General features: G+C 56.1%; 2 protein-coding genes across 4 annotated transcripts; one reads left to right on the top strand and one right to left on the bottom strand.

Annotated features, from left to right (window-relative positions):
- Positions 1–1193: 1193 nt before the first annotated feature.
- IL17RA (interleukin 17 receptor A) lies at positions 1194–16948 on the bottom strand. 3 transcript variants are annotated; one of them, XM_070790349.1, is made up of 13 exons: positions 16654–16948; positions 12262–12286; positions 11541–11687; positions 10739–10851; positions 9530–9656; positions 7867–7914; positions 7560–7723; positions 6702–6785; positions 6365–6449; positions 5695–5706; positions 5372–5473; positions 4244–4285; positions 1194–3729 (listed from the first exon to the last, which is right to left on the bottom strand). In XM_070790349.1, the coding sequence occupies exons 1-13, from the start codon at positions 16801–16803 to the stop codon at positions 2330–2332; spliced, it is 2499 nt and encodes an 832-aa protein (XP_070646450.1). In that variant the 5' UTR covers positions 16804–16948; the 3' UTR covers positions 1194–2329. The 3 variants fall into 3 exon arrangements, with proteins under 3 accessions (XP_070646450.1, XP_070646451.1, XP_070646452.1); XM_070790350.1 differs by lacking the exon at positions 5695–5706; XM_070790351.1 differs by lacking the exon at positions 6702–6785.
- Positions 16802–19142, top strand: LOC139183048 (uncharacterized). Its single transcript, XM_070788790.1, has 2 exons — positions 16802–18181; positions 18744–19142. The coding sequence occupies exon 1, from the start codon at positions 16802–16804 to the stop codon at positions 17819–17821; it is 1020 nt and encodes a 339-aa protein (XP_070644891.1). The 3' UTR covers positions 17822–18181; positions 18744–19142.
- Positions 19143–20854: the final 1712 nt, after the last annotated feature.

The following is a 20854-nucleotide window of genomic DNA, read 5'->3' as shown; positions in this document are numbered from 1 at the left end:
TATTCATACCTGATGCTCTTGGCATTTGGGTGATACTTAGACTGAGACCAGTGTGAGGCTGGGGGCTCTAGGGAAGGAGGGAGGAGATGGGTGGAACAAGGGTTGATTACCTGGGGATCTTCCTGACTCCGTTTATATCCACCGTGTCCACATAGGCACACCCACTGATGGAAAGATTAGTGACTGTCTAGCGATGGGACGTTTGGGGTCATGGGGTGATAATTAGAGGGGCTGGGTTTCTTTGGGGAGGAAGAAAAATGTTCCAAAATTGATTATGCTGAAGGTTGCTGAACTCTGAACTCCCCAAAGCCTTGACTTGTACAGGATCCGTGGTGAACTGTGTGAGCTGTGAATCGTGTCTCAGTGAAGTCGTGAGGAAAGAAAGGGCAGCTGTGGTGAGAAAGGGACCTGGTGGATGGTGACAACTGGGTCGTCTGGCCTCAATGGCCAGCACAGCAGGAGTCTGAGGTCTGTGGGGAAGGTGGTCCAGGCGGAGAGTGTCTCCCAAGACCAGGCTTGAGACCACAGGGCCGGGACACCCTGCTGCAGGCACCACCTGGCTCCAGCCATGGAACCCACACTCTGCACATTGAGCACGAGATGACTGGAAGTGGGGGGATCGTCCCAGAGAGCTGTGTGGGCATCTGCACCCAGTGACGCCCACCTAACATCGGGGGGTGGCGCCCAGGAGGCTGGAGGCTGGGAGGTCTCGGCTCCTCTGACCTAGTCCTCTTGGCTGCTAGAATGGAATGCCTGAGACTGCACAGACTATGAACAGCAGAAACAGAGCCGGGGCTGGAAGTCCAAGGTCAGGGTGCCGGCGGATTCTAGATTCACAGGTGGCCATCTCACAGTGTCCTTGCATGGCAGGTTTCCTACTAGGGCACTTAGCCCATCCATGGGACCCCACTCCACGACCCCCTTCCTCCCAGAAGCCCTCCCCAACACCATCACACACTGGGGACTAGGTATTAACCAAGGGATGTGGGGGAGGGGGCACGGACGCCGGCCTGTCACACTCCCATGCCCGGTCCTTTGCTGCGAGGGGCTGCTGCGGACCTTGCACTGTCCAGGACCTGGGCCTCAGCAGCCTGCTGCTACCAGGCACAACCTCACCACGAGAAAGGCCTCTGCAGCCAGGAACCTCCCAACCTCTATAACATGTGACTCAAAGTGACAGCCAGGAACTCTAATCAGAGTTAAAAAATTTATTCATTCTTTTATCAATAAGCTCGCTTTCACACATGCACACGTGTACACGCGGTATCTGATTTCTCCTTGAATTTCAGAACCCCTTCCTCCTTGCAGGTGCTTGAAGCTACAGTGGAGGACTCAGGTTCAAGCAAAGAGAACCTAGAGCCACCCCAGTGTGCACAGGGTTGGGGGCTCCTTGTTCTTCTTGAGCCCGGATGCTATAGCCCAGGGGCTCAGCCCGCAATCCTGGAAAAATCCTTGGCCAAAGCTCTCCCACTGACCAAGACCACACATGGTTTCAGGCCCTGCTGAGGCCATCAGGGCTCATTCACTTCTATCCAATCTTTCTCCGAAAATGACCAGTGTGTCTGATCTACAGCCTCCTCTGCAGGGAACAGGGCATCCTGGTAAAGAAGCCCCGGCCTTTAGCATCAGGGCCTGATGCCCCAGCCCCAGCCTGGCCCCCAGGCCTCCCCAAGCTGGGCCCATGGGCTCACCTTCTGCGGCAGGATCAGTTACACACTGCCCTCCTACCCCAGACTCGGGACTCCACCTGCCCTCCACCCCCCACAGGCACCCCTTCTGCCTCCACATCTTGCCCTCACCCTGTGTGCTCCCTGGACCCTCCCACTAGAGGAGCAGCTCCTTGGCGGTCAGGGCTATACTGGACCCAAGATAAACGCCAAAGGAAGGAATGGCAGACGGTCTGTCCTTTAGCTCCTGGGAATGGGCCATGGGGTCTCGGGGATGGAAGGTGACCACACGGGGACCTGAAGAAAAGCTAAGGGGACATAGTCAAGCTGCTGCTGCTAAGTCGCTTCAGTTGTGTCTGACTCTGTGTGATCCCATAGATGGCAGCCCACCAGGCTCCTCCATCCCTGGGATTCTCCAGGCAAGAACACTGGAGTGGGTTGCCATTTCCTTCTCCAATGCATGCATGCTAAGTCACTTCAGTCATGTCGGACTCTGTGTGACCCCATAGACGGCAGCCCACCAGGCTCCTCTGTCCCTGGGATTCTCTAGGCAAGAATACTGGAGTGGGTTGCCATTTCCTTCTCCCACAGTCAAGCTGGCTACCTTTAAAGGTGCGGCCTCACGGACGCAAGCCCACACGTGCACACACGCACACACGTGCTCACTCACCGCCCGGCTGGGGGAGGGCCGCGCATGGCTGGCCCTCGGGCCCAAGGCCGGGGTTCTTGCTAAGATCCTGGAAAAAGAGCAGCAGCTGGAGGCTGCGCAGGCTCTCCAGGCCCTGGGGGGACAGCGGCTGCCCCCCATCCTCCTCCCCGACCCCCTCCCTGTCGTCATCGTCGTCGTCGTCGGGGGGCTGCGGGGAGCTCCTGGAGATATAGCCCTGGTCCGACTGCACAGACCGCCGCTGCTCCTCCTCGGGGGGCGTGAGCATGTCCTGGAGGCTCGGGTTCAGCTTGGGGGTCGGGAGCCGCCCCTCGGAGAGGAAGAGGACGCTGTTCCGCCGGGGTCCCTGGCTCCCCAGAAGCGGGCAGGCCTCTTCTCCCTCCACTAGGGCCAGCCGGCCAGCGCCGCTCCCCACCTCCTGTGGGACGGGCTCCACTACCTGAGCCCGAGGGACCCTGTCCACCGGGACCACCATGGTCTGGAGCGTTGGGGCTGCCGGCTGCCCCGGGGGCCGGGGTTGGGGCTCCAGCCGCGCCAGCCCGCCCCCTCCTTCTCCAGCGAGGAGCAGCTCCACCAGCAGGTGGTCCCGGGAGGTGGGCTCCCGCACCAGCGGCTCCTGCCGGACGATCCCTCCTTCGGGCAGCGGCTCCTCCTCGAAGGCCTCCTCGTCCAGGGACGGGAGGTCCCGGCCGTCCGCTGAGCGGAGGTTCTCCAGTTCGAACCAGTCTGGGCGCTGGGCCTGCCAGCGGCGGAAGCGCTGCACGGCCTCGCGGAGCTGCCGGCCGCTGGGGCTCTGCAGGTAGTTCTGGGCCGCGAGCGCCCCCACGCGGTGCATGCGGCCGGGCTCGAACATCTCCAGGTCCTGGATGCGGAAGTAGACCTCCTCGAACCGGTCCATGAGCTCATAGCAGGAGGTGATGTTGAACAGGTCGGGCACGTCCGCCTCGCAGCTGATGTCGCTGAAGTAGCAGACGATATAGGTGCCGAAGCAGGCCGGCTTCTTGAAGTCCGGCAGGATCATGTTCATGGCCGCCGTGAACAGGTCCCCCGCTGGCTGCCCGCGGTCGCAGCGGAGCTGCACGGCGGCAGCGTCCTCCCAGCCAAGCATCGCCTGCCACTTGGCCCGGGTGCCTCGGGAGCACAGGACGACGATCTTGGAGTTGCTGTCCGCCACTTCCTGCTTCTGGCGCCCCACCCAGGTCATGACCCCTACCTCCGAGATGGCCTGCTCCTCCAGCAGGTCCAGGGCTACTTCGGTGCCACACACGGTGAGCAGGAATTGGGCGAACTTGAGGACCACGTCCACGTAGAGGGGGTGGTCGGCGGAGTAGACGATCCAGACCTTCCTGGGCTTCAGGGGCGGGGGGCTCAGGCTGGTGGCGGCGGGCAGGATCTCTGGGGGAAACAAGGAAACCAGGGTGTGGTTTCAGGCGTTTCAGTGCTGACCACACATCACAGGCCTGGCCTGCCGGTGAGGGACAGTAAACAGGCTGAGTTTGGCTCCCCGAGCCCAAGAAATGCAGCTGAGACCCCAGAAGATGCCCGAGGTGGCTGCCAGGCTGCACTGGCTGCCTGTAAAATAGCCTGTGCCTTCAGGGAAAAGAGTGTCTCTCACTTTCCTACCTTGCCTGCAGCCTGCACGTTAGCTAGCATTATCTTTTCTTCAAGACACCAAGACCTATCTCTGGCATGGACACAGCTGCTCTCCAGGGGCCCTGACCCTCCCTTCTTGTTCAGGGATTAGCTGTGAGCCCAGCCCCGCTGCTATTTGAGGTCCTTCCATTCCGGGCTGGAGGTGGGTCCCGGCAGGTGACATCTCCCGAAGGACAGCAACTGACTCGGGAGCTCCTCCAGGCCAATGTGAACAGCCTCCCCCTGAAGCCAGGCCGCCCAAACCAGGAGTGCCCACCTGTGTCTTTGGTGCCATCTTCATGTTTTCCTTGACGGAACCCTGAAAGGAAAGGCAAGGTCAGAAGGATTGCTCCAGAAGTGTCCGTACAAGTGGCACAGGTTTTACAAGGCCATCTCCCGACCACGGGAGGGGCCGAGGAGCACCTCCTAGCTGCTCTGGGCCTTGGCGGGGAGACCGCGTCTCCCACAACCGCTGTGTGACCTGGAGGAGGTACCGATGTCTCTGAAGCTTGGTTTCTTCCTCTGTGAAATGGGTCTGTGGGTTAAGTGCCCACAGGGGAGGAAGATACCCACAGGTGGGTATCCAACATACCCACCACCTGGGTCACACGTATTCGGCACCACTGACTGGTCTGGGGCCCCCAGAACGGTGCCTAGGAGGTTACCACCTCAGTGGCTGCCCCCAAGCAGACTCCCTTTTCAGGGAAAGCCCATCCCCCAGACCTGTCCTTGCAGGAGGCACAAGCCTTCTGAGACGTCTCTGGAAGTGGCGCCCCCAGCCCCTTTGCGGCCTCCTTGTATTCTGAAAGTGATTCGGGGAACCAACGTCCTTAAGTGACCTCCCCTCCTGGACCCAGTGAGGGACCCCATGGTGTGGGGCTGACTCCCTGGAGTCACACAGAGGCCAAGGAGGGCATTTGGCACCTGACTTCAACCCCCACCTTTGGGCTGCTCCCCAGAACCATGAGGTCCTTCCCTCGCCCCAAGGAGTGGGTGCTTCGGGAAAAGGTCAGATGTGAGGCCCAAGAACAGCCTCCTGACCCCTGGAAAGACCCGGACGCTGGACCCTCCCAGGGACCCTCTGTGGAAGGACCCTCTCGACAGATCTCACGCCTGGCTTGGTGATCTTCCCCTGAACGAATCGTGGTCACAGAGGGAACGGCCACCCAGATCAGGGTCATGGAGGGGCAGGGAGAGGCCAACCCCCACCCCGGAGACCCATGTTCCCTCCTGCTTGGAACGTGGCCAGAACGGGCCTGGGGTGGGGGACTGATGCTTATTAATAGCCTGCAGGGCTGGGGGTGTGGGGTCCTGAGCACAGACTTAGGGCTGGCGCGGGGAGAAGGGTCTGGGAAGAGGGAGGGGGAGACCGGAAATCCCAGGTGGGCTGTAGCCCCCCCCTTACCTGGTAGCCTCCAAGTCATGCAGAGGATCAGCAGGATGACAGAGCCCACCAGCAGGATGGAGAGGCCTGTGATGAATGCAGATACCCACAGGGGCGTATGGTCTGTGGCAGGAGGGTGGTATGAGTGACGTGACACCCTGGGGCCCCGCCCACTGCCCAACCCGGGAGTCCTCTCTGCCCTGCCAGCCCTGGGGCCCCGCCCACTTTCCACCCCGGACTGCTCCCCTGGGGTGTCTCCTCGTGCCGCCTGACCCCACACCAAGCTAGGCAGGGACCTCTCCGTGACCCTTGAGGTGTCTCAGCCTGGAAAGGGTCAGCCTCACCTTCATTGGCGTCTGTAAGGAGAACAGGGACAGACTTTCAGTTGTCAGCAGTGATAGTGCACAGTACATAGTACACACTTGGTACATAGTATATAGTACCCAGAACCAAGTGTGTAATACTTAGTACACTTGGTACACAGTAAAATATACTTAGTACTATATAGTACACAGTATCTATACTATGGTGCGTAGTACCCAGTACTTAGTACATAGCACACAGTACTATAGTGCATAGTGCCCAGCACATAGAGCTTAGCACTTCGTACACAGTACCTATACTATAGTGAACAGTGCACAGTACTATGATGTGTAGTACCTAGTACACAGTACTAGTCAGATAGTACTATGACTCAGAGTTTGTGAGAACTAAAAGCAGACGTGTTAGAGCACTTTGCTCACTCAGTACATGGTGTTAACTGTAGCTGTGACAATAAAGAGTTCCCAGTTTTCCAGTCACAGAAACTGAAGATCAGAAAGGCTCGGTGCTTTTCCTGCGGTCACACAGCTAACGAAAGTCAGCGAGGAGTCCAATCTGGAGCCTCTCTCTAAGGCCGCACGACACAGGCCTGGACAACTGCCCCTTCCCCCCGGACCAGGTCACGGTGCAGTCTCGGCTGCTGACCTTCGCCCACCCTGCTTCCACATGGCCCCTGGCAGCCACGCATCCCACCTGGGGTGTGCAAGACCTCTGGGCAGGCCACGGACAGCGAGTGTCGGAGGCAGTCGTTGAGGCAGCTGCTGAAGAAGGGCTGGATCTGTGAGGCAGAGAGTGCGAGGAGAGGCTGGGGGACACGGGCCCACCAGGAACCCACCGGCCTCTCCAGGACGTCTCCATGGCTGCTGGGCAGGTGGCCCGTCAGCGGGAGCGGGTGGACGACCCTGCCTGGGCGAGGCTGGTGGCTGGCCAGGAAATCCCCAGGCAGTAGCGGTACTGGATCCAGGGGGAGCATGACCCCCCCAAGCTGCCTACCTGCCCTTTGCCCACCCCGTCCCACCCTGCTCCCCACCTGCACGTGGTGGCGGCAGCACCAGCTGGAGTCTGGCAGGGTGACCATGATGTGGCAGCGCTGCTGGGTGGCTTCCTGTGCGGGCTGCAGGGTGGAGGGATGGTGAGGCCCTAGCCCTGGCTGGGATGTGACCCAGGGGCCCCCTCCCTGGGGAGAGGGGCTGCAGGTCCGGCTCCAGGAGGAGCAGCCGTCCCCAGGACTGCATCCTCAGGACTGCATCGGACGCCCTGGCCACTGGGGATCAAGGGATAGACGCACGTGTCCAGCAGCGGCCCTACCCTGGCTCCGTCTTACTGCCTCACCTTGACCCCCCACCTTGTCCTCATGTGCACGTTGTACAGTCTTCAAATCCTCTTTGCAATCATGAAATTAACAAAGCAAAAAGAGGACCAGGAGGATGTGGGGGAGGGGAGGACAGAGGGCTGAGTGCACAGGGCAGAGACAGGGCTCCTGTCAGCTGCAGGAACTACGTACCAGCCACACGCAGCCACACTGCAAGCACACACCAGCCACACTCCAACTGCACACCAGCCACACTGCAAGCACACACCAGCCACACTCCAACTGCACACCAGCCACACTCCAACTGCACACCAGCCACACTCCAACTGCACACCAGCCACACTCCAACTGCATACCAGCCACATGTCAGGCACACACCAGCCACACATCAACCATACACCAGCTACACACCCACCTCACACCAGCCACTCTCCAAGTGCACATCAGCCTCACTCTGCACACACGGGAAGGGAGATCACATGCTCTAAGCCCAGCCCGAGCGTCTGGCCCTTGAGGGTGGAGAGGGTGCTCTGAGCCAGGCTGATGGGTTAGGAAAGCGGCAGGGAGGGCAGTTACCACGGGCAGGTCGATGACATATTGGAAGCAGCTCTGGTTCTCTGCGGGCGGGAAGCTGTGCAGCAGGACCTGGTAACTGGTGGACTCGTTCCACGGGGTGAAGCTCAGCTGTAGCTGGTGGGCCTCGAGGGTCTCCACGGTGATGTTGGGGTCCCACAGGCTGCCTATCGCACGGGCACAACGTGACCAGGAGTCAGAGAGAGGGGCGAGCGTGCTTGCACATGTGCACGTATGTGCATGCTTGTGTGTCTGTGTGCATGTGTGTGTGACCCAAGTAAAGCTCCCACACGGTCGCCCCCACGGTTACCTGAACTCACACATGGCGTGGTGTCCTTCATCCTGGGGTCCTTGCAGTCTGTGGATTGGGAAGAGGTGCAACCATCAGCCCCTGCCTTGGAGAGCTTGTCTTATAGAACCTCTAACGCCAGAGGTAACAACCGTCTGCTTTCTGGGAGCCTGTCTAAAGGCGGCCCCTTCAGAGGAGCCCTAGAATGGACGCTGCTATGGGTCGGAGGCCCGAGGCCTGGGGCTGCCTTGGCCACCTCACCACTAGTCCCTCCAGAAACTTCCAGATCCAGGCAGAAGCCCCCTCCCCAGACTTGTTCTTGGACTGAGGGGTCCTGTCTACTCCCGTTCCCCCTCTCTGGGGGCTCCCTCCCTGGATCTGCTTCTGCCCTTGAGGGGAGATGGGCTTTGTCCCCCTTGGCAAATGGTGACGTGGCCCCCCAGCTTCCACACATCCTCATGGGAGTCTTGGGTTCAGCCCCGTCTGGGGTGGGCCTGGGAAGGTGCATTTCTGACAAGTTCCCAGGTGATTCCATGGCACTGCCAACCTGGGGACCCTGTGAGGACCGCTCCCCCGGAGACGGCTTCTTGGTCCCCCATTTCCTTGATTGCAGCATTTTTATTGGTTTAAGATGTGACAGGGGTGAATCACTGTGAGCAACAGGTGCTGAGTCAGTCCGCTTTAGGGATGGGGGGCTAGGAGGGGGATCGGGGAGTGTCACTCATCTGACAAATAATTATGGAGCCCCTAGTATGTGCCAGGTGCTTTGTGAGGCCTAGGAGATATAGCCAGGAGTGAGACAAAGTCCCTGCCCTCTGGGAATGCCATTCCAGCCAGAGGGACCATAGAAGGAAACTGTAATATCATGCCATGGCTATGTCAAGATGCTGGCATGTCAGGGATGGGGAGTGACATAAAAGGGGAAACAAAGCTGGGTGAGCAGACCATGCGTGCACATGTGTGTACATGTGTGCACATATCTGTGTGCATGTGTGTACACGAGTGAATTTGCATGCATGTGCACATCTGTGTGTATGCATGGGTGTACATGTTTTGTGTGTGCAAGAGGTGCTCCAACAATGTGGATGGCCTCAGCAAGCACTTCCCAATCGCCTCCCACACACCGGGCCATTTACAAGGGTCTTGAGGCTGTCCAAGTGGGTGTAAGGCCCAGGCCCTGTCCTCCAGGGACTGAGCATTCAGGCACTCTTGGCTCCGGACAACGAGAAAGGCGGACTGTGGCAGAGACTCCGGGGGGGACAGAGATGCACCCAGAGGTGCAGATGTATCAAATGCTGTTTTGGAAGATGAGCCTGGCAAGCATCCCAGGAGGAGGGAGCAGGGGAAGTAGGGCTGGTGCCAGATACACACAGTAGGACGTGGGAAGAGTGAGGAGCCGGGGCTGGGACAGGGTGGGCAGTGAGGCCACAGCTCTCTGGGGACAGGCCTCTCTTCCCAACACCTTCTGGGCAGGACATGCCAGATGAAGGACTCAGTTCCCATAGAACTCCCGGGGTCTTGGGCCAACACCAAGTTGGTGCCACAGAGAACGGACTCCGCCTTAGGAAGTGGAGGCTGCAGCCCCCCACCCAGGAGCCCCGGCCCTGCACCTGTTTGTCCCGTGGGTTCCACAGGCCGACCACAGAGTGAGGGGTGAAGGGCATGTGCGGGGTGGTGCTCTTACCGGGCACCAGGAAGTTTCTGGATTGGTGGTTTGGGTCCCCGTCAGGGATGGGCTTAGGCAGGTGGTGGACGGTCACCTCGTACTCCTCTCTGGGTTCTACCACGAAGTGGCTGAAGGCAAATCGCCACTAGGAGACAGAAGGAGGGGAGGTCAAATGGTCACAGCTCTTACCTGAGCCCAAAGACCTCCCCACCTGTCCCTGAAGAATTCACCAACACAGGGAGGGAACAACCACGGCGCAAGCTCCCGAGTCAGAGGCATCGTGTCCCTGTTCTGTGTTTCTTCTGGTCTTCCTGCTTGTTTACAAACACCTGGCTCTGGCCTCATTAGGAGACAGCAGGGCCCAAGGCAAGAGAATATGGGCGAGGTTGAAGGCGCCCCTCCCCCATCAGCCCTCTCCAACTCCAGGGCTGTAGGCCTCTGGGACCCAGGGGCAGCTGAAGACCACTTGTTACGTGGCTCTGCCCCGTGGAAGGGAAAGCAGGGTCTCTGGAGCACGAAAGTACAGTGGGAGGCTATGAGGTCCCCCGTCCACCCCCTGAGCCTCACGGCGTTGTTGTTGCTCAAAAATTTTTAGGCCGATGGAGATGAGCCGCACTGACTCCAGCTCCCCTGGTGGACTGCTTGGGGTCCCTGGTCCTCCCCATCCTCCCGGTAGTTGGGGGATCCCGTCCTCACTAAACACAGGACAGGGTATCTGTCTTTGCTGCTTGTGTTCTGGGAGCTCTGCCTGTGGCCACTTGTCAGATGTAAACCGGCAGAATTGAGACGAGCCTGCATCAGGATCAACTGGACGGCTTGTCACCACCAACCGCAGCCGTTTGAACACTCCAGCCTCTGGTTCAGGAGGTCTGGGGGGCTACGTGGAACCTGCATTTCTACCAATCCCCTGGTGTTGCTGCCGGGCTTGGGACTACACACTGGCAATCAGCGCTTTGACCAAACTAAACACGAACCCATTCTGGCTCCAAGCAGCAGAAGGAACAGAAACTGCGCTGGAAACCACGGCTGCTCTGCGCTGGGCAGAGCCCCTGCGCCTGGAGGAGACCCTGGCTGACGGCAGGCGCTGGCCAAGGAAGCCGCCCTCCTAACAACGAGCCTGGACGTGAGGTGGGGAGGAAGAGTGGGGCGCATGCATGTGTGTGCATGTGTGTGTATGTGCCCACCACTCCCCGCGGTCACCACCGCCCACCCTGGTGGGACTCTTACCCGCTTGTGATGATGCCTCAGTGTGGTCAGAAACTCAAACCTGACACACAGACGCTCGTTGGTGTTCAGCTGCAGGATGGACAGCTCCGCCCCCTCCAGGTAGAGGACGCTGGCTGAAGGTCGAGGGGGGAGAGGAGCACAGGTGAGACCAAGGATGGCTAGCTGCCGGGGGGCGGGGGGTCATTTTCTGTCTGCTATGCGTGCCGACTAACCCACCCCTGCTTTCTGCGCCTTCCAGCTCCCTCTGGGCTGGGTTAGCCGCTGCCTCTGGACAGCTACCTCTCACTGGACAGGGACGAAGATACTTTACCCCGGGCCAAAAGGGAAAGCTTTGCAAATTCGTGGCTAGGCTGCTGGGGACAGACTGTGGGTGTCAGAGGGGGGTCCTCGACTTTGAGGACGGAGCATGAGCCTCAGCAAGGGACTCACTCGGCCATCCACAGGCCTGGGCGCCCTCGTCACCCAGTCTTCCCAGGTGTGCACACGGCTCCACCCCCAAGAGGCTGAGGTGTGGGGGTTGCTGTCAGAAGGGCCAGCCTGCAGTCAGATGGTTCATGACCGACGTGTTTTCCAGGGTGATGAAGATTTGGGGCTGAAGAAAGGCCTTCAGTGGAGGATGGTGGGTTAACATCTAGAACTCTGAAAAAGGACTCACTGCCTGAACTGATGGGTCCTTTCTCTGAACTGGCCCCCGTGTCTGAGCACAGGGCCGGGAGCCAGGGCCTCTGAGTCTGGTGGGAGGACTAGGAGGCCCAGTCTGTGGACCCACCAGAGGTGGGCAGCACCCCGAACGCCCACTCACCATCTGTCTGCAGCGTCCACTCGATGTGAACCACGGGGAGCAAGTGTCCTTGCTGCGTGTGGGCGAAGCGCAGCTGGGTCTGCACGTTTTTTGGGGACGAGGGGGTGAGGTTCCGAGGGTGGATCCAGCTGTCGTCCAGGCAGGTACCTGGGAGCAGGAGAGGCAGAAATCAGAGGCTTGCGGGCTCTAAGGGACAGAGATGCAGCCCAAAGAGGATGCCTGGCGGGGTCCAGGAGCCTTCACAGTCAGGCCATGACCCCAAGACCAAAACTGGGCTCACAGTTCTCTTGATGCCCTTTGGGGGTCGTGGCAAAGCTCTGACGTTACAGGAGAGATGACAAAGCATGCCTGTGGCTTTGAGATGAAGCAGTGGTTGGAAGTGGGCAGGAGACATGAGGCAGCCATAAGAGTTGCTCTGTTTTATGTGTTGGGTCCCTAAGAGCATGGACTCTTGAATGGTGCACCTCCTCCTTGAATTAAAACACAAAACAAGATCCCACCCTGGATATTGCCCACTGCAGGGTGACAGCTCTGGCTAAAGGGTCATACTGCAGAGCCAGGTCATATTGTGGCACCCCAGAGAATTCTTCCAAAACCCTGATGACAGGTGCGGCCCCGAGTCTCAGGGGTCTTCCCGCTGGGGACTGGGTCCCTTGTCAACTCAGTATGGGGTCAGTACCGCATCAGGGCAACTTGAGAAGAGAAAAAAATGGTGACTTACTGTTCTTGACTGTGCAGTTCAGCCCCTGCGGAAAAGAGAAGCAGGTAATTACAGCTGAGAAAGAACTCAGATCCGCCAGCCGGGTTCCGGTGTCCCTGGGCTCACACTCAGGAATGAAACGCACGTGCCTTCCCTCTCACTTTTGGGGCCGCTCCTGGGGGGACCATATTCCCCACCGTACTTTGCTGTCCTGACAACTGAGGAGATGCAGGGCAAGAAGTGGGCGCAACACATGGCAAAAAGAAACTGCCGTTTTCTCAGTGGCTTTAGGAGCTGCGCGTCATCTGAGCCTCGTTTCCTGCCCTGAGCTCAGGACGCTGGCAGCCAAGCCCAGAGATAAGACCTCCAGATTTCCACATCTGAGAGGCCATGGTCACCCAGCCTGACCCCTACAGTAAGTCCAGCGACTGATCCACACGGCCTGCTCCACAGGGCATCCAATGAGCTTTTAGAACCTTAGACTTGAATATTCTCAGACAACCAAAGAGTACCAGAATTGTATGAAAATAGGTTAAAAAAATCAGCAACTTACAAGAATGTTCTTGGAGGAAACAAGATGATGCTGGGAGCAGAATAAATTAAAATTATAACGGTCTCAAAGAAATGAGAGGGCACTGTATCCATATGACAGGGACAGAGTACTATGGAAAAATGAGCGAACAGAAATAAAAACGAACCTTGAGGGGGAGGAAGGTGGGAGAGAGTTTCAAGAGGGAGGGGACATATGTATACCAATGGCTGATTCATGTTGATATTTGGCAGAAGCCAACACAAGATTGTAAAGCAATTATCCTTCAGTTAAAAATAAATAAATTTAATTTAAAAATGAACCATGAAAATAAAAAAAATCCATAGACAAACCAGGCTATAAAATTCAGGAAATTTCTCCAAATGCAGAACAATATTAAGCAGAAATAGGAGAAACAATATGTGAATATTTAGAGAGTCAATTCAAGAGAAATGATATGACTAACTATATTTCCAATTGCACTCATCTCACATGCTAGCAAAGTAATGCTCAAAATTCTCCAAGCCAGGTTTCAACAGTACGTGAACCATGAACTTCCAGATGTTCATGCTGGATTTAGAAAAGGCAGAGGAAACAGAGATCAAATTGCCAACATCCCCTGGATCACAGAAAAAGCAAGAGAGTTCCAGCAAAACATCTACTTCTTCTTTATTGACTACCCAAAGCCTTTCTGTGTGGATCACAACAAACTGTGGAAAATTCTGAAAGAGATGAGAATATCAGACCACCTTACCTATCTTCTGAGAAATCTGTATTCAGGTCAAGAAGCAACAGTTAGAACTGGACTTGGAACAGATTGGTTTCAAATTGGAAAAGGAGTACGTCAAGGCTGTATAATGTCACCCTGCTTATTTAACTTATATGCAGAATACATCATGGGAAATGTTGGGCTGGATGAAGCACAAGCTGGAATCAAGATTGCCAGGAGAAATATTAATAACGTCAGGAACACAGATGACACCACCCTTATGGCAGAAAGTGAAGAACTAAAGAGCCTCTTGATGAAAGTGAAAGAGCAGAGTGAAAAAGTTGGCTTAAAACTCAACATTCAGAAAACTAAGATCATGGCATCTGGTCCCATCACTTCATGGCAAATAGATGGGAAAACAATGGAGACAGTGAGAGACTTTATTTTCTTGGGCTCCAAAATCACTGCAGATGGTGACTGCAGCCATGAATGGCCATGACCAATGTAAACAGCATATTAAAAAGCAGAGACATTACTTTACCAACAAAGGTCCGTCTAGTCAAGGCTATGGTTTTTCCAATAGTCATGTATGGCTGTGAGAGTTGACCTTAAGGAAAGCTGATGCTTTTGAACTGTGGTGTTGGAGAAGACGCTTGAGAGTCCCTTGGACTTCAGGGAGATCAAACCAGTCCATCCTAAAGGAAATCAGTCCTGAATATTCATTGGAAGGACTGATGCTGAAGCTGAAGCTCCAATACTTTGGCCACCTGATGTGAAGAGCCGACTCATCGGAAAAAACCCTGATGCTGGGAAAGATTGAAGGCGGGAGGAGAAGGGGACGACAGAGGATGAGATGATTGGATGGCATCACCGACTCAATGGAAATGAGTTTGAGCAAGCTCCGGGAGATAGTGGAGGACAGGGAAGCCTGACGTGCTGCAGTCCGTGGGGTTGCAGAGAGTCAGAGAGGACTGAACGATGGAAAAACAATAGGACCAGAACACTGTTTATGAGCTCATGAACAGCACCACGTTGGACCTCTTGCAGAAACCCCGGAGAAGATGCCCATGATGTTGAAGACAGTGTTAGGTGGTAGTGGCCAGTGTTCCCTGAGCTCTCCTGGGCCAGGCATCGATAGCACTTTGTATGGAGATCTCATTGAATCTACAACAGCCCTATGAGGTAGGTACCATCACCACCTCACCACTTAAAAAAAATACATATTTTTAAAAATGTTATTTATTTTTGGCTGCGCTGGGTCTTTGTTACTATGCGCTGGCTTTCTCCAGTCCCAGCGAGCGGGGGCTACTCTCAGGTTGTCGGGGGCGGGCTTCTCTTGCTGAGGAGCACCAGCTCCCTGGCTAACTCTGAGCAGCTGGCACCAGCTGTTGGTCTCTCCACCCATTGCTGCCTCTTGGACAGAGCTAGCTGTCATTCACCTGCTCACCCTCCCCTTCCTCTTTTCAGTCCACAAACATCTGTCAGCCCCCACGGCCTGTGCTTATGCCGTGGTGGTGAAGTCAGGATGCGAAGCCAGGTCCTCTGAGATCAAGTCACTAAGAGGTGCTCCATCCATGGAAGCGCCAGTGGAGGGACAGAAATCTGGGGGGCCTAACCCCTCTCTTTTCAGGGGAGCCAGCTGGCAGTGGGGCCTTGTTCTCTGGCCAGGTGTACAGGAGGCAGAGGGAAGGCAGAGCCTGGCAGGTGTAGACAAACTGCCCAGGGTCCCTCTCTAGCCCCTGCTCCGCCGCCATCAAGCCAAGCCCCTGCTCCGGGTGAGCAACTGAGGCCAAGCCCTTTCAGCCCAGCTCAGCAGAGACCCTCCCTCATTTGCAGCTGCTTCTCCCACTTTCCTGCCACACAGACCGCCCACTCTTCATCCTGCCCACCCTCGGGCCTTGGCTCAGCGCTTTCCCTCTCCTGGAACGCTCTAGACTCTCTTGGAGGGCTGCCCAAGTGCCCTGTCTGCAGGAAAGGCACCCAGGAAGCAGGAGCTTCCCTGTTCCCTGGAACTCCATCGCTCCTGGCTGACAGAGGCTCCTGCTCCAGGCTGACTTCTGTGATTTACTGCCCCAACATCCGTCATCAGCGAGTGTGTCTTTGTTGTTTCAGGACCTTGTATTTTGCATGCGGTCAGCAAAAGGCCATCTAAAAATGAACTGAGTCCCAGACAGCAGAGTCCCCAAGTAGGACCTGCTGAGCGGGTCCCCTGCTCTGCCCAGGGTCACAAGGACCTTTCCCAACATCATGTTAAAAAAAAAAGAGAGATTTTGCTCAACAGTCACTGACCTTTCACCCTCTTATGAATCCTCCGCAACATTAGATAGGGAGAAATACCCCTTTGGTTGTTCCACATCCTCTGACTCAGATAAGGAGCGTCATTTCTTAGGGTTAGAGGCGAAGGGGAGGGGGCCGAGGAAACCGAGAGGAGCGGCGGGAGAGGGCAGCCCGCGGCCAGCACCGTCTGTCTCTTTTCCCTTAAGACGGGCCTCCACCCCAAGGCCACTACCAGGCAGTGGGTGTGGGTGTGTCGCTTCCTGTGGGCACAGCCGGCAACTGACGGGTGCCTACAGCCCTGCGGGACTCCAGACGCGGGCGGGCGGTGGGAGCCGGAGGGGGCGCCGTCCGGAGGGTCCACGCGGTGCCCAGGGCTCGCCCGGAGGGGTCATCGCGCTGCCCTTACAACTCTCCCCGGAAGCTGCCCCGCAGAGCCGGGGCTTGTGCGCCAGACGCTGCGGCCGCGGGGTCCCCCGGGCGCCGGCTCGGCGCGGGGGGGGGGGGGGGGAGGAGGGATGGACTACCGGGGTTGGCAACGGGACCGGTCCCGCCTCGCCCTCCTCAGGCCCCGCCTCCGGCCGGGGCGCCTCCCCCAAGTCCTTCCCCAACTGCGGGGCTCCCCCTGGAGGCGCCGCCGGGACGCCGGCCCAGGTTGTGCAACCCGCGCTGCGCGATCTTTCCCAGCAAACTCCGTCTCTTCCCTGGCTCGCACCGCAACTCGCGACGCTCCGCTTGTCCTGCCCAGGGCGGCCCGCTCTTGTGCCCAAGCCTTGGAACCCCCGAAACCCCGCTACTCCGGCCCCGGCCCCCGGCCGCCCGCCCGACCGACAGCATCCTCGGCTACCCCCACCCTCCACCCCACCCCCACCTCCACCCCCCGGGACGCGTCCGATCTCACCTCCTGGGAGCACTCGGGCGCCGGGTGGTCCAAGAGCCTCGGAGAGGCGAGACCGAGGCCCGGCGGGCGCAGGAGCAGGAGGAAGAGTAGGAGCGACGGCCCCGGCGGGGACCCGGGGAACACGCGCGGCCGGCGGCGCGGAGCCCCCATGGTCCCGGCCCTTCGCGGAAGGCTCGCGCCCGGGCTGGGGGCGCAGCGAGGGCGCGCCCCGAGGATCCCCTCGGCTGAGTCCCGAGTCGTTCTCCCGCGCCTGCTTCCGGCTTCCAGCCCTGCCCGGGGCGGGCCACGCAGAGGGGAGGGCTCGGCCGGGACAGTCCTTCCGCCTGTCCCTCCCCGACGTGCGTCCCAGGTGCGCCCTCCTCCCGGGCTCCGCCTCGCGCTCCTCCCCGCGTTTCTCCCCAACTCCTCCCCAGCTCCTCCGGGCTCCTCCTTGCGCTCCTCCCTGGATCCTCCCCGCGGTTCTCCCGCCCCGCCTGCTCCTGCGCTTCAGCTCGTCCGACTCCTATATTCCATCTCCGCTCTTCGTCAGGCCGTAAAACTATTTTACTATCTGCCCCTTGCTCTCGCCTCCGGTCTTACTCTTCTTCTCCGTCAGAGGAAGTTCTTTTTCTCAGTTCCCTCTCTGCGTATCCGCACCTCCTCCCTGTATTGCTTTCCTGGCTTTTCCTCCCCCTTCTCGAGGCCGGGACCGCTCCGCGCTCCGACTGCGCCGGGGTCCCAGAGGAGGTGGGGGGCCCTCGGCCTCCGGTTCACGCAGCGCTGCGCTGAGCCCGCGCTTTGGCCAGAGACCCGCTCCAAGTCTGCTGAGAGTCCGCAGACCGGGTCCTTCCTTCATCCTGAGACAGCCGTCGTCCACATTCCCTTTCCTGACAACCCTGAACGCCTCTGCTGGTCTCGAACAACCCCCACCCAGATCCCACCGACTGTAAATGGATCTCCAGGTCTGAGGCGGTGGATCTTCTTCTGGTCCAAAGCAGTGGCCCTTTGCCTGCTGCTGGCGGACCCCTGGCGACCACCTGAGCCCCCGCTGGCGACAGGACACAGCTGCTTTAGGCCTCGAGCTCCGTGGTCTCCAAACCTTTTACTTGTTTATTTAAGAATTTTGGAATACTATCCATCCTCCCATACATTTTTTAATATCACTCCGGAAATTTTTCATCCTATGTAAATAGATATAGAGGATATAATCACTAAAATTTGATGTCTGTAGCAGGCAGCTTCCTCGATGCCCCCACCCCATCCCATCTCCTGGTGTTTGCACCTGCTGTGCCTCCCCTCCCCACCTTGAGTGTGTGCTGGGCCCAGTGACCTGTTCTCAACAGCAGAATATAAATATGATGAGACAAAAAAAAAAAGGATGTCACCGATAGGGTTAGGCTGTGAAAGACCTGGACTTGGGGTTGTTCAGCCCTTTCTGGGTTGCCGTGAGCTGCCTGTGGAGAGGCTGGGACGGCCAGGAGCTGAGAAAGGACTGGTCAACAGCCAGGAAGAAACCGAGGCCATCGTTTCACCGTGACAATGATCAGGAGTAAGTGGTCAAAATAATGCAAGGACAGCACTTTAAAAAATTATTTTTAATTGGAGGATTTATGATGTTGTGTTGGTTTCTGCCATATAGCAGTGTGGATTAGCCATAGGTATACATCTGAGCCTCCGTCCCACCCCTCTTGGTGGTCACAGACACCACACTGAGCTCCCTGTGTTATACAGCAACTTCCCACTAGCTATCTATTTTGCATATGGTACTGTATATGATACAACACTCTGCTCTCTATTCTTCTCACCTTACCCCCCTCCCCGCTGTGTCCACAGCCTGTTCTCTACCTGTGTCTCCGTCGTGTGCTGTGCTAAGTCATTTCAGTTGTGTCCTCCAGGTCACTTACAGGAAATAATTATCTATCACAGCCCACACAGGAGAAGATGTGTGTTGCATCCCCTACAAGAAATCACTTGGGGCTTCCCTGGAGGCTCAGTGGTAATGAATCCACCTGCCAGTATAGGGAACGTGGGTTCGATCCTCGATCCAGGGAGATCCTACATGCCTCGGGGCAGCTGACCTGTGCACCATAACTACTGAGCTTGTGTTCTAGAGCCTAGGAGCTGCAACTGCTGAGCCCACGTGCAGCAACTACTGAAGCCTGCCTGTTCCAGAGCCCATGCGCCGCAAGACAAGCCACCGCAATAAGCCTGCACACTGCAGTGAAGAGAAGCCCCCCGCTCACCCCAACCACAGAAAAGCCCACGAAGCAACAAAGACCCAGCACAGTCAAAAATAAATAAACACGTACATAAACAAAAGAAACCACCCTGGCAACTCAGCCAACAGAACCCAGCCAGGGAGACCTTGAACTCTCACTTTTCTCCAAAAGACTTTCATTCAAAACAACCCGTCCCAACTTCCTCCTTTTTCTTTGTAAATGTTTCATTCCTCTCTGGATTTGCCCATGGCTTTTTGCTATATAGCTTGCTTCTTCTGAATTCCATTTCCTTTGCTGTTCCTGAATAAATCCACCTTTGCAGGAAAAATGATTCTTTTATTGCTTACGTCTGTGTTACCGAATTGTTCCCTGAGTCTAAATGAGAGATTTTCCTGTGGATGGGTTTCAGTGATACAGCTAGAAAAAGTTGTACTTTTTAAAGAGTTTACGATGATGTTTCCATACACTTCCCATTTGACCCAATTTAATTATTCTGATAGAAAAAGATTTTAAAATTATTTTGTTTACAACGTAGCTGTGTAAATTCAGCACAACTCCAACTAAATTTGAAGTGAAAGTGAAAGTGTTACTTGCTCAGTCATTTCTGACTCTTTGAGACCCCATGGACTGTAGCCCACCAGGCTCCTCTGTCCAAGGAATTCTCCAGGCAAGAATACTGGAGTGGATTGCCGTTTCCTTCTCCAGGGGATCTTCCTGGTCCGGGGACTGAACCCAGGTCTCCCACATTGCAGCCAGATTCTTTACCATCTGAGCCACCAAAGCAGAAGCTAAATTTAGCAAATTGCTAAATATATTGGTCACATTTTATGAACCAAATTGAAAGATGGAGAAAGATTACATGAGAGGAGAGGCCTGTCAAATTCTACAGATAATTAGCTTTCAGTTCTGAGAGGCAAATGAACAGATGCATGGGGCTTCCTAGCCTAAATCACTCATCTTCTTAGCGCAGGGATTTTCTAGAATCCTGCTCATCAGAACTTGGCAAGGAATGTCAGAACCATTCTTGGTTGTTGCTCAGTCGCTCAGTTGTGTCCGACTCTGTGACCCCATGGACTGTGGCACTCCAGGCTCCCTTGTCCTCTACTATTTTTTTCTTGGAGGTATGTTTTGAGCAGGGATGAAAATTGCTACTTTCCTGTTTCTATTTTTAAGCGGAATTAGAATTAGAGCCAGAGAGAGCTATTGAAAAAAAAATAAAAGGCAGTTAGCCACAAGGATTATTAAACTGAAGTCTGTGGGTCAGTCAGTTCAGTCGCTCAGTTGTATCCGACTCTTTGAGACCCCGTGGACTGCAGCATGCCAGGCTTCCCTGTCCCTCACCAACTCCTGGAGTTTGCTCAAACTCATGTCCATCAAGTTGGTGATTCTGTCCAACCATCTCATCCTCTGTCGTCCCCTTCTCCTCCTGCCTTCAATCTTTCCCAGCATCAGGGTCTTTTCTAATAAGTCAGTTCTTTTCATCAGGTGGCCTAAGTACTAGAGTTTCAGCTTCAGCATCAGTCCTTCCAATGAATATTCAGGACTGATTTCCTTTAGGATGAACTGGTTTGATCTCCTTGCAGTCCAGGGACTCTCAAAAGGCTTCTCCAACACCACAGTTCAAAAGCATCCATTCTTCGGTACTCAGCTTTCTTTATAGTCCAACTCTTACATCCATATATGACTGCTGGAAAAGCTATAGCTTTGACTAGACAGACCTTTCTTGGCAGAGTAATGTCTCTGCTTTTTAATATGCTTTCTAGGTTGTTCATAGCTTTTCTTTCAAGGGGCAAGCATCTTTTAATTTCATGGCTGCAGTCACCATCTGCAGTGATTTGGAGCCCAAGAAAATAAAGTCTCTCACTGTTTCCATTGTTTCTCCATCTATTTGCCATGAAGTGATGGGACTGGATGCCATGATCTTTGTTTTCTGAATGTTGAGTTTTAAGCCAGCTTTTTCACTCTGCTCTTTTACTTTTATCAAAAGACTCTTTAGTTCATCT

This window comes from Bos indicus, chromosome 5, assembly GCF_029378745.1.
Source record: "Bos indicus isolate NIAB-ARS_2022 breed Sahiwal x Tharparkar chromosome 5, NIAB-ARS_B.indTharparkar_mat_pri_1.0, whole genome shotgun sequence".
NCBI classification, from domain to species: domain Eukaryota; kingdom Metazoa; phylum Chordata; class Mammalia; order Artiodactyla; family Bovidae; genus Bos; species Bos indicus.
Note: the sequence above shows the minus strand (reverse complement) of the source record. Positions and strands in the feature narration are given on the sequence as shown.